At 38.8% G+C, this 21757-nt stretch overlaps 1 protein-coding gene across 1 annotated transcript in view; it reads left to right on the plus strand.

Annotated features, from left to right (window-relative positions):
- Positions 1-21757, plus strand: part of LOC140480044 (dihydropyrimidine dehydrogenase [NADP(+)]-like) — a 731044-nt gene that overhangs the window by 335208 nt on the left and 374079 nt on the right. The window contains exons 9-10 of the mRNA XM_072574601.1: positions 7574-7681; positions 8526-8695. Of these exons, the coding sequence (XP_072430702.1) occupies positions 7574-7681; positions 8526-8695 (278 nt within the window). The remainder of the gene's footprint in view (positions 1-7573; positions 7682-8525; positions 8696-21757) is intronic.

A 21757-nucleotide genomic window follows, 5' to 3' on the forward strand; every position in this document is an offset into this window, starting at 1 on the left:
AATACTCTAACCCTGGCAACATCCTCATGAATCTTTTCTGAACCTTTCAAATTTCACAACACCTTTCTGATAGAAAGGAGACCAGAACTGCACGCAATATTCCAACAGTGGCCTAACCAATGTCCTGTACAGCCGCAAAATGACCTCCCAACTCCTGTGCTCAATACTCTGACCAATAAAGGAAAGCATACCAAATGCCTTCTTCACTATCAGAATGTCTGATGAATCCAGAAAACACTCTGTTGTAATAGCAACCACAGTCAAAAGTGCACAGTGAAGACTCCAAAAATGTGATAAAGTCAACCAGAACATGCCTGAAGTCTTGTTTTGGATATCTAGACAAATCTGGTAGTACCTTTCCCAACAGTCTCGCAAGAATGACCAGAAAGTTTGTAATTAATCATGATGTGTTACCATACTGGTAAGAATATGACTTCCTAAAACTATAGAGAGGGGAGCTGATCTCCTGTACAGATGCCCTCCCCACTGCACATATCACAGTGTGGAAAGAAATGGATCATGAAAGAAGAGTAATAAAACAATAACACTGTCAATTACTTTCATGGCGAAAAGCAGAACTGGCAAATAATATTTGTGCTGGTGCCCCCACGGTTATTTGAAAATTTTCTCAGAGGTATTTTATTCTCAGAGGCTTTTTAGCAATAGGCAGCTAAGTTCCACACACTCAGAAAAATGAACTGTGAACTCTCTGTGGTCAATTTATTCTCCCAGAGTAATATCCAGCAATTTCAGAACCTAACTAGAATGCCATAGTTGTTGATTATGTTCATTAACTATTTACAGTAGCCACTGATGGCCTGTTTTGAAAAATGTTCTGCCTGAGTGATCTGCAAGTGAGAGGTGGTTGATTGGAAAGATTCCCTTAGAACATCCCAAGACTGAGATGATGACCATTTCAGTGCCATTGCTGTCAGACAGGGTTACACTTTGGACAAGCTTTCCTTTCTAATGTCATAGGATGCTGGATCCAAATCTGAAGCTTCCTCAGATATTGATGTTGGAGAGTGCCTTGACAGATTAAAGTGTCATATGTTTCTATTCTTTTCATTCCATGTGTTTCAAACAGATCTCTGCTTCCTCATTCTTTTCTGACCTGGCGACATTTTCTTTTGAGTCACATCAATATTCTTGTCTTCACTTTCAAATTGCCTCAACCTCACCTTACCATAGTTCTGAAATGCTGACCCTATTCCCCCTTCCTCTCCCATTCTCAGCTACAGAAAGTCAAAACATTGCATGTTTTCACAAAGGAGTTAGATTTAGTTCCCAGATATAAAGGTATCAAAGGGCACGGGGAGAAAACAGGCACAGGGTGTTGGGTTGGATGATCAGCCATTTTGAATGGTGAAGTAGCCTCGAAGAGCTGATTGGCCTACTCCTGCTATTTTCTGTGTTTTGACTCCAGCTCTGGTGCAGGAACTTCCAGCCTAATCTGCTGAAGTTTCCTTTCTAAACTTGTCTTGCCTTCTTCCAACGCATTGCGCCCTTCACCTCCAAGTTGCTGTGAGAGGTAGACTAGAAATACATTTTGGAATTTTGATCAGCGGAAGGTGTACTGCAACTGTAAACATTATACATTAGAACTGCAAAAGAGGATGTGTTGATTATTTCTAATTGTGAGTTTTTCACTTTTTTGTTATGCATCTGATCTTCTGGCATCTGATTACCAATGGACATAAGCTACAGCATGTTAAACAAATGTAGGAAAACAAGTTTACAAATTAGGAGGCACTCAACTTCTCAGACTTGAGATGGCATTCAGTAAGATCTTGGCTGATCTGGTTACTCCACATTTCCACCCCTTTTGCATAGCAAGTATCCACCCATCTCTGTCCTATTGTATTCAGAAACTGCTTCCACTGCCTTTTGAGGAATAGAGTTGAGCATCTGAGCAATATATTATTATTATCTCATTTTTTTTCAAATGGGCACACCCCTTATTTTTAAAGTAACCTTTAAATCAACCTTCTTCCACAAGAGGAAATACCTTTGCCACATCCATCCCTCAGGATCATATTTTTCAATTAATTCACTTGTTACTCTGCAGAACGCCAACAGATACATACCTAATCTATCCAGCCTTTCTTCATGAGACAACTGACCGATTCCAGGTCAGTCTGGTAAACCATTTCTCAACTATTTGCAATGTATTTACATCCTTCTTTAAAGTCTGATCAATCATATCCATGAAGTGCACAAACCACACCATTGTGTGTGAAGCACAGATTTAGGCTTGTTCAGATCAATTACTGTCAGTGCAATAGTGGATCATGTTACTAATCTTACATGTAGCTTTGGAAGACCACTCTATATAGCGCTGTATATATTTAATCCCTGATGGTGATAAGCATCCACTTCTATAGAGCTGCAATAGACTTGCATAGATGTTGCCTTGAGGTTTCCCCCTCCATAGTTATCAGGATTTGAGTTTCAGATTTGGTTTGAAATAATCACGACATTTCTCCCATCTATGAAGCTAAATGTTGAAGTGCAGATTTTAACTCCTGGCAATTTCATCCAAGTAGACTTGTATTGCATCAAATATTGTGGTTATGATTTTTTTAATAACAGGAGTTACAGTGCTGAAATGTAGAACTACTGAAGCATGCAGCTGCCTCTAATTGTCCAAAATTTAAAATTTTCTGCAAGTGGCAATGAAGTGTAAAAGGGTTATTATGAAATATCACTTGACAAGAAAGTCTGTGACACCAAGATATTAAAAATATATCTGCAGCACTTCATTTCCTTATGTCAGATTGTAAATATGTTTAATATAACAGAATGCCCAGTACTGTAGGTTTATTCACTATCCAACTTTTATTTTTGCTAAAAGGTTTCATATACTCAGCATAAAAAAGAAAGTCACATTTACGTAAATTATGACATAATTGAAATGTCCCGTAACAATTCATTCAAGAAGCAAATGCGGCAGCCGTTTTGCAGCTGCAGTCAACTACAAATTATACCACTAGCAATGTGATGAATAACCAATTGATCTGGTCTGTTTTCATGGTGTTCTTTGAGGGAGGAACGTTGCTGAAGACATTGGAAGGTACTACAGCTGCTGTTTGATGAGAGTCGTTGGATTATTGGTGTGAATCTGCACAGAACTAGAGATGCCAGCACAGTCAGGGAAGAGAAATTATCACCGCATGCAGTTGCATCAACAGGCAGCAGTAAGTGATTGGAGCTGGGGAACAGACCACTCAAAAATTGGACAGAGCAGGGAGGAAGAGCTTCAGCACAGGCATCTTCCAGGCAAGCAGAAAGTTCCAGAAACTTTCAGAGGGCCAGTGTGACAGGGAACTCTGCTAATGCAAACAAAGTCTTCGACATTTGTACTTTAGTCTATAATGACCTGATGCCTCTTGGGTCTCAAGGCAATCCCCAACCTGCAGCCATCATTGTCACCATCACCCTGAACTTGCATGCATTTGGGTCATTCTGGGAATCAGCTGCAGATCTGCTGACATCTCACAGTCAGTGGCCCATTGTGTTATTCAGCATGTTATAGATGATCTATTCTGAAGGCTGGGCTCTACATCCATGGACCATGCATGCACAATAGGCCATTGGGCTCTTTAATGGATATCCCCAGGTCCAATGGCTCATCCATATAAAGCATCAAGGCACTGACAAGCCAATATATCAGATTACTAAATGGAAAAGCTTTTCACTTGCTGAATGTTCGGTTGGCCTGAGAACCATGTATACTGACAGGATAACATTTATTCCATTAAGAGCTAGGTCCTGTGAACCACCCAGACACACAAGATTAGAGCTCCAGTCAGAGCAACCTACTTATATAAGCCTGCATTGAACAGACCATTGACATACTGAAGATGTATCTTGACTGGATGGGTGGTACTTTCTATGACAATCATACTGTTCATGCACCATTCAGAATGGTGCTACATATGATTCATCAAAAATGGTGACACCTCTCTCAATGGACAAACTCATACACTCAAAGCTAACTCTGCCTCACTCTCTGTGTCCTGATTATCCTGTGCTCACACCCTATGGCACAACATGATGATGCAAAGAGGCCTGAAGCTGGTTGAGAAGTAAGGAATAAACAGTTCTTTTCCTCAGTGAAGAATAAGGAGGAGGAAGATCAGGAAAATGGGGTGCTACAGACAAGGTCACTCTTCATTGTACAAATGAAGGCTGCCCCCACCGTCAAAGGCCTTATGACAATTGAAAAAATGGCAGGGTCACAGTCACATCAGTGATTCAGCAAAGCGTCAACTGTGAGTCTTCTGTGGCGATGAGAGATGCCTGCTAAACTCAACCTCCATGAGAAGGAAGTGATCCCGTTCGTGCACACATTGAATAATTCCATAGCTATCCAAAGACATAAAGCTATTTATGTCCACGTCACAAACCAGGCATCCACAAGAAGGCAAGCTCACTCCATCCTTCCTACCCGTCACCTCCTGCCAATCTCCCACAACCTCTCCTTTTCAGTCCCAAACACAATTTCAATATAATGCAGAAGAAAGATCACATTTATGAAGCAACACCATGATGAGAGTATAAATCAAGTAAAGAGAGACTGAAAATTTTGTCACTCACACCCAGTTTTTTCAGATGCTCCTTGTTCTCCCTGCCCTACCTCCTGGCTGTGGGAGAATTAGAGGCTGCAAGCCATTTTATATCTGCTCATGGCTGAGATGCCATGATTTCTACTTCACCATAGGGGATTCTCCACAGGCTGCTAAATCCATCAGCTCCATTGTCACCCACCCTTGAGATGTGGACAGGCTCTGATCAGGGTGGCCAAGAAGATAAGGGATACCAATGAATCCTTTGATGGGTGGTCCGCTCATCAGCCTCTTTACATGCCCCAAATGTCATCCTCAACATGCATAACTGTGCCATCAATGACATTGAGCAGTCCATCTCTAAACAGAGTGTGACCCCTTCTGTGCATGTCAGAATGCTGTATTTGCACCTCTTCAGAATGGTGCTATCTATGATTCTTCCAAGATGGTGACGCTTCTTGTAATGATGGAGCTCATGCACTCAAAGCTGACTATGCCTCACTCGTATCCTCCTGCTCTTCCTGTTCTCACTTTCTAAAGCCCATATTGGCTCTGCTGAGGTGTGTGTGCTTCTGTACTGGTGATGATGTTCAGGTCAGTTGTGACAGTGCTGATGCTGTGGAATCTCTGCTCACTGAGAAGATCACCAATTCTGCACTGTGGCTCAATGGTTAGCACTGCTGACTCACAGTATCAGGGACCTGGGTTCAATTCCAGTCTCGGGTGACTGTATGCAGTTTGCACAATCTCCCTGTGTCTGCATGTGCTTCTGCCAAGTGCTCTGGTTTTCTCCCACTGTCCAAAGATGTGCAGCTTAGTTGGATTGGCTATGCTAAATTGCTCACAGTATCCAGGGATGTGTAGGTTAGGTGTATTAATCATAGGAAATGCAGGAACTGGGTGGTGGGATGATCTTCAGAGGGTTGATGTGAACTTGTTTTGCCGAATGACCTGATTCCACAATGTAGGAATTCTATTCATGCTATCCTCTATTCTGTTGCCTGCAGGAAAAGGTGCATTAGAGCAGTGAAGCCCAGAAATGATGACAGTTGTCAAGTCACAGTGCACATTGGACAGGAATGACCTTTACCTGAGTTTATCACTGTCGAATGACTGTACTTTCCAGCTTCCAGCTTCACCCTTATCAATGGTCTGCTGTGATGACACTACAGTAATGTCTAGTGCCACCTTCACAATGGCAGTGATACCTAATCATTATTTTGGTCCCAGATATGAGAGTGAATGACATCTCACTGATAGAGCTGGAAATTCACTCTGACAATATTTGCCAAGGCCATGGGCATGCTCCTGTATATGGAATTGGAGGTCTTTTATCCTGTTGTCATCTTCCCAAAACCTATGCAATCATTGTTGGGCTAATGTCCTCCTGATTAGTTGTTCATCTCCAACCATTTACTTTCTGTCTCCTGTGGTGAATGATTAGGGTGGAGAGGGTGGGGGGAACATAATTTGTAACTGGTCAACAATAGCAAAATACTCTTGCCCTAAGCCACAGTTTACAGTTTGAGTTTGGGTCCTTCTGCAGTATGGCTCCTGTGAGATATGAAGCCCAACTTTAAAAGTGTTACGTCCAGCTATTGGGCTTCACTTGAAAACTTGTTGTTGTCTTTTTTCTTGCTAAATATTTACTTCCGTTGATATGGGACATTTTAGTGTATTGTTATAACTGGCTAGTGTCATAAATTGAGCCCCACTATTCTTGAGTCATGCCATTTTAAAAAAAAATGCACAGTACCCCAATTTACCTAACTTTCAGACCAAGATTGATAAAAGGTACAGATTTGGATCCTGGACTCAAGAAGATCAAGTCCAGTTAGGTGATTTTCCTTTCTGATTGCAATATCAAGATGGTCTTACTTCAGCAAGTCAGGCCCCTGGTCTTCTGTTTGCTTTCTCTGGAAGCTTCCACTGGCTTATAAGAAGGACAATGTCATTGACCTACTTGGAAATAGTCTCTGACTTATCAGTTCAAATGTCACAGCTCACAGCAACTATTATAAATGACTTCAAATTTATACTCAGTTTTGTTTACTGCAGAGAACAGGTAGCTTTTCTTTTCCTGTGCGTGTCAGTGCCTCTGTAAATTATCCCCAGTTCCAATCTGCTCAGTTAGCTATGAACCAATCAGCTTCTCTTGTCAACATTTCCTCAGCTCCTGTTTGTTTACATGTTACTGGAACCCCCAGCCAAAGGAACAAAGTTCACAATAAATATTGAATTCATGGCTCTGCATTGATCCAGCCATCCTGGGAAATCACTGTTTAAAAAAGAAATTGTTTATCATTGCAATTCTTAATTTTTAAAGGCACAAAAAAAATGACATTAGTTTATACAGAATTTAGAGACCATGTATGCCTTGAGTACTCCAAAAAGACAGGAGTGCTATTAAAACAAATCATAGAATCTTAGAATAGAATCATAGAATCTCTACAGAGACCCTCAAATCCACACCAACACTCACCGACTTTCTATCAAGGGCCCTGCCAACTTGATAGATGACACAATAACTAATTTTGAAAACTTTCTACAAATTTGTTTCCAAAGTGGCTGTGCCATTTTTGAATAGTTCTGTTCAAAGATGTAAAATATTATACCTAAGAATGTTAAGCATTGTGCAAATTAATTTCAGTCGAAAGCTCATGTAAGATTGTGATATCAGATTCTAAATTATTTTCCCATATGCAATTGGTGTTTTCTTAACAAATATTAAGGAATATGAAATTGTGTGTTCAAAATAGTGCATGTATTATTTCATAAAGATTTTTAATATGGTACGTCTTCAAAAATTGAATTAAGTTATTTTTAGATAAAAGACCACTTTATTAGAGAAGGCAGCCGACATGAATGCTGAGACAATTGGTGCTTCCAACATTTTCAGGCAAGAGGGTATTGAAACCATTCTGTTCATTCTAAAAATGCAAAAGGCTATACAGATCTCATTCTTGGTGCATTATTATTTAATGGAGCAATCTGTGTTTCAACAGGTTTACCAGAGCCAAAGAGAGATCACATCTTTGAAGGCTTAACAGCGGAACATGGCTTCTACACATCTAAGGAGTTCTTGCCTATTGTTGCAAAAGCTAGCAAACCAGGTAGAATTTTGTTGTTTAATATTGGTCAAAATATTGCATAATTTGCATTTGTTGTCAGGAGGACTGTTCACTGTTAATATTCTTCAACAAATGAAGTCGGTTCATTTCAAATGAAAGCATAATAACAGTTATTTATTGCGTGATAAAACATTTCTGTATTGTAAAAGGATCATTAGCAATTTAGAATTTTCTCTTTGCAGCACATGCTTTTTTCTTTATTTTGCAACAGGAATGTAATGTGAACTTGCATTTTGACAACCGTTAGACCCTGTAACATCATGCAACCTATGATTTGTCTAATTTATTTACACCTTCCAACAAATCTATTTTTTTATGTCTGGAAATATATTCTGCTTAATCTTAATGATGTATGGATTTAATAAAAGAATTGGTTTCAAAAATTCATTTTAATAGTCTAAGGACATCTTCTGCGATACATTAGGGCTAACTAAATGCATGATCGCATAGTAAAAAGATGTTATGATCACAGACTAATAGTATTTTTCTGATTTATTTAGATTTTGAGAGTTTTGATTGCTTCAGTGTAATGTATGTGATATCTGATGCTGAAATCTGAACCATTCAATGTAGCCTGCAGTCATCCATAGAAGATAAAATAATAGGCCTCTTTGCTGAGGGTGCTGGGTGTGAAATTATGTATATGAATACATTTGAAAAGGAATAAAACACCCTGCAATGAAACAGAATAATTTGATAGTAATATGTCTCATTTCAGCCTTCTGTTGTGCAATTTTACATTTCTATAAATATCTCCCTGTGACTTTGCGATGCCCAGAGTAAATAGCATATTTCAAAGGAAATGCTCTTTTTTTTATCTTCACAGGGATGTGTGCCTGTCAGTCTAGTCTGCCATCACTAAAAGGCACAGTTCTTGTACTTGGTGCTGGAGACACTGCCTTTGACTGTGCTACATCTGCATTACGCTGTGGAGCTCACCGTGTGTTTGTGGTTTTTAGAAAAGGATTTACCAATATCAGGGCTGTCCCAGAGGAGGTAAAATTCAACAAGCTTTACCACTCAGGATTTAATACAATTGGGCTTGCCTGATGGAGCATAGATTGCAAGATTTCAATCTATTAAGTTGTGTGTCCTGTCATTCAATAACTCAAGCTCAGCATTACACAATTTAGTTGTTTGTATAGGTAGCCTGTATTCCAAATACCGCTGTATTCCAAATTTAATGTTCCTCATTCCTTTTCCAACATTTATTTAACATTACAAGAAGTCTTTTTAAGTATAGAAAGTAGATGAATGCTGTTTGCCTAATAGCACATTGCCTACTAAATCAGCATGGCCATTTTATATTTAATTATTTTTGCATACACCTGTCAATGGTATAAAAAGCTTGAGAACAAGCACAGCACAGTTATATTTAACTTTATAGTGATAAGTATCTAAATGAAAGCATTAAGTAAAATATATGATTTCAAGAAAGTCAAAAAGCATATTTTAGCAAAACATGATTTGAATAGAATTTAGATTGAACAGTTTCTATTGCAAGCAGTTTCTTCTAGAGTAATTGTACATCCTAGCACCCCTACATTCAGCCACAGTAAAACTGCTCTGATGTTTTGGCAAACATTACCATAATTTTAGTAGGGATCTGCCAGAAAAGCTCAAATTTGTCTAGAACCTCTGTCCAGGCTTTAACTGGGGATTTCCACGGTTGCCTTCAAAACCAATCTTTTTGCAATCTTTCAGCATTATAAGGCTTTCTGCTATAGTGGACTACCCATGGCTCCCACATAGAATACACTGCTTCATGGGCCATCACTGCCGCATGTCTTCATTCACCAAGAAGAAATGCTTAACACCCACTCACTGATGTTTCACAGTTACAAACACTGATCACGTGTTTATGCCAAGCCTTTCATTTGCCCTTACCTTGTCCTATTAGTTCATTTATTTATGACATACTGATGTTCGTTTTGTCCTTTACATTCCTTTTAATGGAAGTAGGATCAAAACTGGACATGGTTCTTTAAGCACAGTCTGATTAATTTTTTATTAAGTGTGTGTATTATCTCCATGAATGCTATTAGTGCTAGCTCTCCCTCTCACCCCATGAATTATATGAAATGAAACAACAGTGCTGAATCAATATACAGTTAGGTATTCAGAGTATTAGTGTTGAGAAAAATCAATAGTTCGAGCAACAGCACAATGCTGCCATGATGTAGCCTATTTTCCTTGCTATTGCACGCCAAACCTATTCATAACATCATCAGTATTTGGTCAACTGACATGATATCAAAGGAAGAAAATTATTTTCAATCATGAATCAATTCTTCTCTTAACAAATATTAAGGTATGGCCCTTCTCTGACCATGGAAGGAAGACGTAATAATAGGACAAGACAATTGGCACTTTGTTAGAAAGCCCGATAGAATTATAGAGTCATACCTCACAGAAACTGACCCTACGGCCCAACCCATCCACGTCAACCAGGTTTTCTGAACTGAACTCGTCCCATTCGCTTGCACTTGGCCCATATTATGGCATAATATTTGTAGGGACCTTGGGAACTCATCCAACTACAATGAAATGAGTTATATGTTACTATTGAAGGGAATTAAAATCATATTGCAAGTGAAAAATGTGGAACTAAGACTTATCAATATGTAAAAGATTGCTTACGACAATTATACTCGACATTGCAATCCAATACAATGCCAAAATTTTGGTTTTTAAGGGGAATATGCTCATTCCATTTACAAAAGTTTCTTTGATCTTTACAACTGTGTTACAAATATAATATAACCTTGTTCTGTTTTCTTCTTAACATCAACATGTCTCAGAACAAAACATAATAAGCCTCCCTCTGAAGGTGAACAATTTTAAACAATACTAGCATTAATTGAACAAAGCTAATGAAGAATTGACCTGAGACAAATTCTTTAAGGAACAGTATTTTCAATAATGGGTCTGTGTATAAAACTTATGTTATTTGTATTTGAGAGCACTTGCCCAAAGGCTGCAATTTCCAGTATTTCCATCTATTTAGTTTTAGTGCTGAATAAGATTTAAAGTGAAAAGCAACAAATTTATTGGAGTCCTTTGAGGCTGTAACTTATACCGTGGCTAAAGGGGAACTAGTACATAGACTTCCCGAAGAGATTTGATAAGATGTCGGAACAAAATTGTTGAGGAAGATAAAAGCTCATGCACTGGGGAATAATGTATTGCTATAGATAGAAGATTGGGTAGCTGACAAGGGGAAGAAAAAAGTAATCCTAAATGTGTCATTTTCTCATTTGTAGGGTGTACCATGTGCTGATGCTTCATCTATTTACAATTTATCTAAATTACTTGGACAAAGGGACCAAAGATACAGTTACTACTTTTGTGGATGATTAAAAAAAATTAGTAGGAAGGATAGTTGTGGAGAAGGCATGAAGTTACAAAGAGATATCGATGGTTGAAGTGAATGAACATAGATCTGGAAAATGGAGTATAGTATGGTAAAGTATGAATTTGTCCATTTTGGCAGAAGTACAAAAAGAATATACCATAAAGTGGCGACAGATTGCTGACTCCTAAGATTCAGGAGCATCTGATTGTCCTTGAGCATGACTTGTGTAAAGTTAGTTGCAGATACAGTCAATAATTAGTAAATCTAATGGAATGTTACTGCTTATTAAAAGGTGAAATGATTCCAAAACAACTGGGGTTATGTTTCATTTATGCAGAATGCTGGTGAGACCACATCTGGAGTTTTGAGTACTTTGTTCATATCCTAGTGCTAAAGGAGGATGTAAATGCATTGGAAGCAGTTCATAGAAGGTTTCTGGACTAAAACTAGGAATGCATGCATTGTCTTAAGAGGAAAGGTTGGACTGGCTAGGTTTGTATCTACTGGAGTTTGGAAGAGTAGGAAATGACTTGATTCAAGTGTGTGATCCAGAGGGGCCTTGACAGAGTAGATGTAGAAATAGTGTTTCCTTTGGTGGGAGAGTAAAAATTAGAGTCCACCTTCCAAAATAAGGTAGAGATGAGGCATTCTTTTTCTTCACGAAGTGGTGAATCTATGGAACACCTCTCTTTAAAGGCCATCAAGTGATATTTTTTATTAATAAACAGATTATTTGTTAATAAGCAAGAGAATAGAAGTTGGAATATGGAGTAATCTGATCTTATTAAATGGCAAAGCAAGCATCAGAAGAGAAATACCCAACATCAGTTCCTAACTTGTATGCTCAGATGCATGTGTGTAAGTGACATGACTGCACAGAGGCCAGTATCAATCACCAAGCCACCCTTTATTTACGTGGGTACAGTACATTAGCTGTGACCAGCCAGTTCAGAGTCAGTCCCCCAAGTGAGAAGATTCTGAATCTCTTGTTTATATCTTTTGCTCAGGGGTCCCTGATTGGTTCAGGTAACAATCCTAATCAAGGATCTTATAGTTAGTGAGATCCACCTGGTTCCAATCACTACAGTAAGGAATACAATTGGACTTTTGACAATACTACGAAACCTTCTTACTGCCATTCCTACTTTGTCACTCAGAAAGTACATCACTTCCTAGGGCTATCCTTTTCACAGAATGGAAGTTTTGGAATCACAGAAAGAGGACTATGATGCTATTAAAAAATCTGTAAAAATTATAAGTTTGCATTTCTTGCTTTGTATTTCCTTTGACCATTGTAGATAGATCCTTGAATTTGAAAAAAAACTCATGAGAAATTGTCCATTTTTTTTAATGCTTGAATATGCTAGATCTTCAAATTAAATGCTTCCATGACTCCCTTTGCCAAAGGCCGACACATTTTTACTATTGCCAACATTCTTGTTTCTCCTTTACTGTTGACATCAGTGACTGTATATAATTGTGTTGTTGTTGGGAGAATACAAAAATCACAGCAGGTGTACTTTAGAAAATTTGTTGTGCACTGACTATCACTGTGTCACCAAGGAGTTTGAATCTTGTGAAACTATAAGAGCTTCTTTTGGCAGCTACAGGAAAGAATTCACCATGACTGAGTTGATGACATTAAACATCGCCTGTTTAATCATGATTTTGTGATCTGTTAATCCAGTCTACACTCTCAAAGCATGCTGGAGAAAATAAACCTAGAGAAGCTGAGTGAAGATAGCTATGGCCAACTCAGTCCATCCCAAAATTTTACTTAGGTTTCCTTCAGGTTTTCATTGTGCAATTCCAATGTACTTGATACCCATGGAAAACTTAGTGTTGGATATTTTTGACAAAAGCTTTATTGAACCCCGTGAAAACCAAAAGAACCCTGGATGCTGTACAACAGAAAGAAAAACAGAAAATGCTGGAAAGACTCAGCAGGTCTGGCAGTACCTGTGGAGAAAAAACAGTTATCGTTTTGGGTCACCGGACTTGAAATGTTAACTCTGGTTTCTGTCCTCAGATACTGCTCAGACCTGCTGAGCTTTTCCAGCAATTTCTGATTTTGAACTCCATGAATCTCCATTGCACTATGATTTATGTTCATTTTAACTGGAATGGGGTCAATGCGTAGCCCAGTATTTATTCTAATTAGTCAGGGGTAATCCAGTACTTGCTATTTCCACTGAATACTAAACAGATCTGTAATATTACTTTATTGAGTCGCTCAGCTTTCGTGGCTATTGCAGATCTCTTTTCAAGCTTGTCACATTTTCCCCTTTATTCTTGTGTTTCACTTGAAGTCTATGAGGTTCTGCATCCACTTTCTTTGCATAATTGGTTTACTCTGTTTTTCAGCTGCCAAGGTTTTCTATTTTCTCATTGAATACTTGAAATTAGTTCAACTGGGAAAATCTTTGGCAGTTCTGGCATAATCTTCTGACCTAAGGAATGAAAGCAGCTTTAAGGTGGAAATGTAAGGAATGAAGAAAAAGAACAATTGGGTTTCCTATTAGACCAAAAACAAAGCATCAGCTGAGTTTGCTTGGTTGTTGGACTGGATTTGAGTAAGAAACATGACAAACCCTAGACATGTTTTCATATCAGAGAGAAATAAATGGACCTCTGCTCCTTGCAATCTTTTCATGTGGTGAGTGTTACAACATGGGGCAAACACTCCTGCTTAATTTAAACCAGCAACACAGAAAAGATTTATCCCATGTCGTAATCTGTGAAAATTCAAGAAGCTAAGAACGATTTAAATTTTATTTTTTAAAGTATAAAAGGTAATACTTAGCTAAAAACTATATAAAGTACAACTTTATTTATTAAAATATAAAGGCAATACTTAGCTAAAAAGTATTTCCTCTAACCTATCTTTTACCTTCCCTTCTATAATACTAGTCCGATAAAACTCCAGATTAAGGTTTACAAAACAAAACTGCTTATCGCAAAACCAGACAGCTTTCGGTTCTTCTCTGTATTTCTGTCTACTTTTCTTCTTCTTGGGGATTCTGCTTCACAGGTTACTGATTGATAAAGGTACCTTTAAGAGAGCTATTCTCTGGGCAATTTGCAGATGTCATTGGTTTGGCAGTTCTCCTCCCAACTGTTTAATTTCCTGATACCCCCAAAGCATCGGATTGTGTCATTGACTTTTAAGATTGTCACTATACCAAATTCAAAGTTGATTGGCGTTTGGTATTTTTCAGGGTATAATTTAAACTGATTGGCCTAATTCAAATCTGTTTTTGTTTCCAGTCGACCAGCTACACTAACTGCTGGACCAAAAGGTTACCTTTAATTTTTTTCAGGACACTTGGTGCTGTCAGGTAGTTCTGTTACTTTTAACTCTCTCAAGGGTACAGTACACCTCTACACCTTTGTAACACATCACCCCCTTAAGAAAAAAAAAGAACCATCATAATGAAAAGATGGCTTCATTTTTTTCTATTCTTTAAACACATTACCCTAACATACAGATAACTTGAATCAAAGTTCACCTTAAGTCCTTCCCATATACCTGTATGGATATATGTATATATATAACATTAACTAAATACAAGTCTCATCTCAACTTTATCAAGTTAAATCTGCATCTGAGATTATATGTACAACTTTTAAATTAAAAGTCTGTAACATAAGACTCCAAAGAAATAGTCTCATATTCTTGTCTTTAAAGCATTCTAAGAGTGTAATTGGATTGTGGTCAGTGTACACAACCATCTCCGACACATTGTTCATGACATACACAGTAAAATGCTGTAAAGCCAGTACCAAACTCATTAGTTCCTTTTCAATTGTGGAGTATTTCCTCTGGTAGATGTTGATCTTCTTCAAAAAGTAACCAACTGGCAGTTCAATCCCATCCTCATCTTCCTGTAGGAGTGCAGCTCCAACTTCTATGTCACTAGCATCGATGGTGACTATAAAAGGTTTTGAAAAGTTTGGTCTAGCTGAAACCAGTTTGGTGTTTAATATCGCATTCAAATGGTTGAATGCTTCCTGGCATTGTTCTTCTTCGGCAAGTCGGTTAACGATGCCACTACACTACTGAAGTTTGGAACAAACTTCCGATAGAATCCACTGAATCCCAAGAATCAAAGTGCCTCTTTCTTCGAGGTAGGTCATGGAAATTCTTCACTGGCTTTTGTTCTTGAGCCCTGTGAGGTGAACCTTCCATGACCATTGTTATATCCTAAGCACGTCACCTCTGCTTTTGCGTATTCGGTTTTATTAAGTTTATCACTAGTTTTGCTTCTCATAGTCATTCAAAGAGTTCAGCCAACTGTACCATGTGATCTTTCCAGAACTTACTAAAGATCACTACATCTTCCACATAGACTGCACAGTTAGTTAACCCAGTCACAACTTTGTTCATGAGTCTTTGGAATGTGGCGGGTGCGTTCGTCATTCCAAAGGGCATCACTTTAAATTGATATAGTCCATTTGGGGTTACAGATGCAGAAACTTATTTCGCCATCTCTGATAAAGGTACCTACCAGTAACTATGCAGTAAGTCCAACTTGGTGATGTAACTGGCTTGTCTGAATTTCTCGATAAGTCTTCCAATCTAGGAATTGGATATGAGTCGATTTTGTATTGACATTGACCTTCCAATAGTCCATGCAGAATTGTTGAGTCCCGTCTGATTTGGGAACTCAGATGATTGACAAACTCCACGCGCTGTGGCTTGGTTCGATGATGTCCTCATCGAGCATGGCCTCCACCTCCATCTGGACCTGTCTGGCTTTGAAAGGATTAAGCTGATATGGATGTTATTTTATCGGAGAAGTATTCCCTATGTCTACTTCACATACAATAGCATTTGTCCTCCCCATCTGAATCTTAAATATGTCCTTATACTGCAGTAAAAAATCTTTCATCTGTATTCTATGCTCCTGAGAACAGATAGCTTACTAACCTATCCCACTCATCAACGACTTTTTCATCTTTTAATATTTAATTCATAATCCACATCATTTGGATTTGGTTCCTCACTTTATGGTTCAGTAACTACCACCTGTTTCTCTAGTACTTTCTCTCTAGTATAATACGGTTTCAACATGTTCACATAACATACTTGATACCTTTTGTGTCTATCGGGCATCTTTACAAGATAGTTCACCTGACTCAACTTTTTCTTAATTTGATAGGGACCATTAAACCTGGCTTTGAAGGGATCTCCTATCACTGGTGACAGTACTAACACGTCATCCCCTCAGGAAAACGGACAAGTCTCAGAGTTTTTATCAGCCACCTGCTTCGGTCTATACTGTGCCCTCTTTAGATGCTGTTTAGCTAACTCACCTACTCGATTTAGTCTCTCCCTTACTTTTGATACATAATCTAAGTGTATGATCTCCAACTTTGGTCCTGTCAATTTTTCTTTAATTAATTTCAAAGGGCTTCTCATTTCATGACTGAATATTAACTCAAAGCATTAATTCGTTTGGTGCATCTCTAATGGCAAACAATACGAATGGAATATCTTTATCCCGATCATTTGGGTAATCCTGACAGTATCCTCTCAACATGGTCTTCAAGGTCTGATGACATCTTTCTAAGGTTCCATGGGATTCAGGATGATACGCATTGGATTTAAACCATTGTATACCTAAGCTATCCATAACCTGCTTAAATAGCCTAGCAGTGAAATTTGACCCTTGGTTCGACTGAATCTCTCTGGGTAGCCCATACCGTGTGAAGAAAGATACTAACTCCTTTACTACCCTTTTTACCTTGATACTCCGTAATGGAATTGCCTCCGGAAATCTGGCAGACACATCCATTATGGTTAACAAGTACTGGTTCCCACTTTTAGTTCTCAGGAGGGGACCTACACAATCAATTATAACCAGCGTGAAAGGTTCTTCAAATGTGGGAATTGACAACAAAGATACTGGTTTTATTAACACCTGTGACTTACCTACCCTTTGGCATGTATGACACGTACTGCAAAAGTTAACCACATCTTTGTGCATTCCAGGCCAATAAAATACTTTTGTACCTCAGCCTGAGTCTTTCATACACCTAGGTGACCTCCTACAGGTAGTTCATGCGCTACCTGTAAGACCCCCTGTCTGTATGCTACCATCAACAAAATCTGGTGCACGTTGGCCCATTTCTTCTCTGCACTAACCTGGCGTGGTCTCCATTTCCACCTTAGGATTGTACCTTTCAGATAACCCTCTGGAATATTCTCTGCCTCCTTTTCATCCACATATATATCTTTTACCATCTTGTCTTGCTGTTGCAAGTCCCTTAGCCTTTCAGGACTAACCACTTCTGTTTGACTCTCTGCTTGTTCAGGTTCTTTCTGCACCATTACATCAAACAAGGTGTCTGCTAAGTGAACATCAACTCTTTCATCTATCTCTTTACTGTTTGCTTCATGCTTTAACTTATGATAGTGGGATCTGGTTACCACACAGTTTGGGAAAATAACAGACTATTTCTGTTGAACTCCTCAGTTTCTTGGTCTTCCTTGGACTTCTCCACAACAAGGGGTGTTACTCCCATCTTGGACCCTGCCAAATCATTCCCAAGAACAAACTGAATTCCTGGGACTGACACTCTGTCAATCATTCCCACTGCAATTTCCTCAGTCTTCAGTTGGCACTCCAGCATGACCTTACATAGGGGAACACTAACTTTCTGTCCATCTATCCCACAAATTACCACACTCATGGGTAACAGATCAGAATCAGTGCATACTCGCTCATCCCTTACTATCAGCAACTGGTTAGATCCTGTATCTCTCAAAATTATAACTTCTTGTCCTTTTCTCCCTGTTGTTTCTGAGTAAACTTTACCCACAGAGGCGAATTCTTTGTGGAGATCAGGTACTAACTTCATACCCAGCCCCTGCCTAGGCTGTGCACTCTCCTGCAGCTCCTCGGCTCTTCTTGGGGTCTCCTTTACTACTTTCACTTATGCCACTGGCTTAGCTTCTTTTACCACATCTTCTACCACAGTGCCTTTCTGTAACGACCAGCACTGACTTTATGTGTCACACTTTATCACAGTCGAAGCACCTGAGGCCTTTCACCTTCTTTCCACACTCTTGGGCTTCTTTATTATCCTGTGGTAAATTCTTACTGGTAGTGTAGTGTAGTGTAGGATCTCCCCTCCTCCCAACTTCTATCCCTCATAGGACGAAATTCTGGCTGGAAGCTTGTCTTATCCTCCAGCATGTACTAATCTGCTAATTCTGCTGCCCTTCTCACTTCCTGAACTTTCTGTTCCTCCAGGGGAATTCTTACCATTTCTGGGAGCGAGTTTTTAAACACCTCCAGCAGAATAATCCCTCTTAGAGCCTCAAAGATCTTACCTGTTTTCAAAGCACGCACCCATCGATCAAAATGACTATCTAATTCTTTTGGATTCAATGTAAGTCTGACCTAGTTCCTTCTTTGTGTTTCTGAACTGCTGTCTATATGCTTCTGGTACCAATTCATAAACACTTAAAATAGCCTATTTAACCTCTTCATGATCTCTTGACAATTCATCAGACAGTGCGGCAAATACCTCATCAGCTCAACCTACCAGTTTAATCTGAACTAGCATTATCCATAAATCCTCAGACCACTCCATCTGCCCAGCCAATTTTTCAAATGAAATAAAGAAAGCTTTAATATCTTTCTCATCAAAATGTGGCAGAGTCGTGACATGTTTGTATACATCACTACCTTCTCTTTTTATCTCCATCCTGTTAACTTGACTTTGCTGACTGAGTCGCAACTTCTCAGGTTCAAATTCTCTCTCGTTTTGCTCAGCTAAGAACCTTCTCTCTCTTTCTGTTTCCTCTCTCTCTCCCTCCTCTCTCTCTTTCTCTCTCCCTTTCTTCTCTCTCTCTCTCTCTCTTTCTTCCTTTCTTCTCTCTCCCTTTCTTCTCTTTCTTTTTGCTCAGCCAAGAACCTTCTCTCTCTCCATTTCCTCTGTCTCTCTCTCTTCTGTCATTTTCCCTCTCTCTCGCTCTTTGTTTATCCTCTAACTCCATTTTTCTCAATTGTAATTTAAGTTTTTGTACCTCTCCTGCACTTGTCTGTTTCTCTGATACACTTAAGTGTTTCAGAATCTCACTTACCATTTCAGCTTTACTTTTGTCCTTGGTTAAATCCAAATCTAACTTATTTGCTAATTTTAAAAGTGTGGCTTTTTTCTTTTCTTCTGAACTTTCTTAGCAAATTTGAGAATCATCTTCAAATCCCAGAACCTCTTTCACAAATTGAAGAGCCATTTCTCTCACTTTTAATTTAATCAACCACAAGTTACCAAAAGTAAACAAATTGCCTCTATCACATTTTATTTCAAGATCTCGGACACTATCCTGCAGGTGTTTAAATCTGCTGGGATTTTTCATACCCCCAAATCTATTCAAATCTGTCTAAACCAATTGAAATCCTAACGACAAACCTCTAAATTGTTGTGACACAGGATAAACCCTCCTGCTTAATTTAAACCAGCAACACAGAAAAGGTTTATCCTGTGCAGTAATCTGTGAAAATTCAAGAGGCCAAGAACTATTTAAAGTAAAAGTGAACGACTTTATTTCTTAAATCATAACAGAGAATAATTAACTAACAACTATTTACTATCCTTCCTCTAACCCATCTTTTACCTTCCCTTCTATAATACGAGTTTGATAAAACTCACAATTAAGATTTACAAAACAAAAATTCTTATCTCAAAACCGAGCAGCTTTATGGTTCTTCTCTGTATTCCTGTCTTTTTGGGGATTCTGCTTCACAGGTTACTGATCGATAAAGGTACATTAGAGAGAGCTATTCTCTGGACAATTTGCAGGTGTCATTAGCTTGGCAGTTCTCCTCTCAACTGTCCAATTTTCCTCAGCCTTATACCCTCAAAGCATTGGATTGTGCCATTGGCTTTTAAAATTCAAAGTTGATTGGGAGTTTGGTATTTTGGGGGGTATAATTTAAACTGATTGGCCTAATTCAAATCTATTTTTGTCTCCAAACAACCAGCTACACTAATTGCTGGACCAAAAGGTTACCTTATGTCTTTTTTTCAGAACACTTGGTGCTGTCAGGTAGTTCAGGTGCCTTTAACTCTTTTAAAGGAACTACACTTCTACTCTACACTTCTACACCTTCATAACATGCGCAAGGAGACAACTCATAGATAGAGTAAGCTCTCTCACTCGCCTTGATCATCAGAATATGATGGAAACCAAAGACTTTCTCAGGGTTCAAGTGTGATTCCTGCATAACATATTAGACATACACTTACACATAAAACAGAAGAAGCTCGTGAAAGATATCTTTGCTGTCGAGTGACAACTGCTCACACAAAACTGCACACCCAATCCACCTGATTATCCTTATTAAAGAAATTGACTTCTGATATTTAAAAATACCTTCCATTAGGAAAATAACTCTTAATCGTTGATCATTTATCCTAATTTCTGGCAAGTTCATGTAACCAAACTTCCAGCTGCGAGAGCTACTATTACATGAATCTCAATTGCTGAGTTCAGAGTCACAGCAATTTGCAGAGTGACTTGGATTTCACCGCCATTAAATAGCACCATAATGGCCAGCCACAAGCTCTAAGGCTCGGAGATTCATGAAAGCAATCAAGAAATGTGTTCAGACTGCTCAGTTGGACACTTTATCTTGGCAGTAATAGTGCAGGCAATTCCTGTGTAAATAACTACCATCTCTGCCTCACTGCACTATGGGTGAAGAAACTGCAACAACTATGCTCCATCACAAATTAAGAATCACAGTACCTCATGCTGTCACATCCAACTAAAATGATAAGATTGTGAAGAAAAATCACAAGGCTCAGGCAGAAGTGAAGGATAATGCTGTTTGAAATGCTGCGCCCAGCCTGATGAAATCAGTTTTGGTGATCATGCCCTTGTGAAGGATCTCATACAAACTATTTGCACTCTGAATTGTTGAAGTGTTTCAACTATAACAACTCAAATGACCAGAAAGGTGTTTATCTTCAAGAAAATACGACCATTGTGCGAATCTCATCATTACTGGTTTTCATGCAGACTGAAAACAGTATTGATTTTAAAAGTTCTGACATAGATAAAGCAGCCATCTGACAGTTTGTAATGCCCCTTTCAGGAATAGGAGACCTCCTTCGTACCTAAACTGTGATTTTCTTTAATATTATATTTGTTATATTTTGGAAGGTTTTGTTTTGGGAAATGTCAGTGTATTGATTGGAAGGTTGGCGTGTCCTTATGCAGACACTAGAGGGGGAACTTGGGCATTTTTGTTTTTAAAAAAGAATCATATAACTTCTAACACAAATCCTGGGCAGGATTTTGCACATTGGGTCAGGACGTCTGTGCTGAGGTCAAATGTGGGTCTTAACCTGACATTGATGTTTCCGAGATTGGTTCGTCTGATGTCATGGGCGTGCTTGATAATCAATTAACAGCTGTAACTGTGGCCAAATAGGTGTGGAAGGGCCTCAAAGTCTTCCTGGAATGCTGGACCCTTCTCAATGTATCATCGAATGGCCAGGTAACTGCCATGCCCCTAATGTCATGAGAAGCCCAAGGCTGATTAAACAGGAAATTTCCAGTTGACTCTAGTTTGCGGCATTCGTTGTAAGTTCCTTAACAAAATACCTAACAATTGAATATGGTTAGACCATCTGCCTTTAAACCAAGCCTCTCCCAAAAAAGACTCATGAGCAGGATGATCCTG

The sequence above is a fragment of the Chiloscyllium punctatum genome, chromosome 7 (genome assembly GCF_047496795.1).
Source record: "Chiloscyllium punctatum isolate Juve2018m chromosome 7, sChiPun1.3, whole genome shotgun sequence".
Lineage (NCBI taxonomy): Eukaryota > Metazoa > Chordata > Chondrichthyes > Orectolobiformes > Hemiscylliidae > Chiloscyllium > Chiloscyllium punctatum.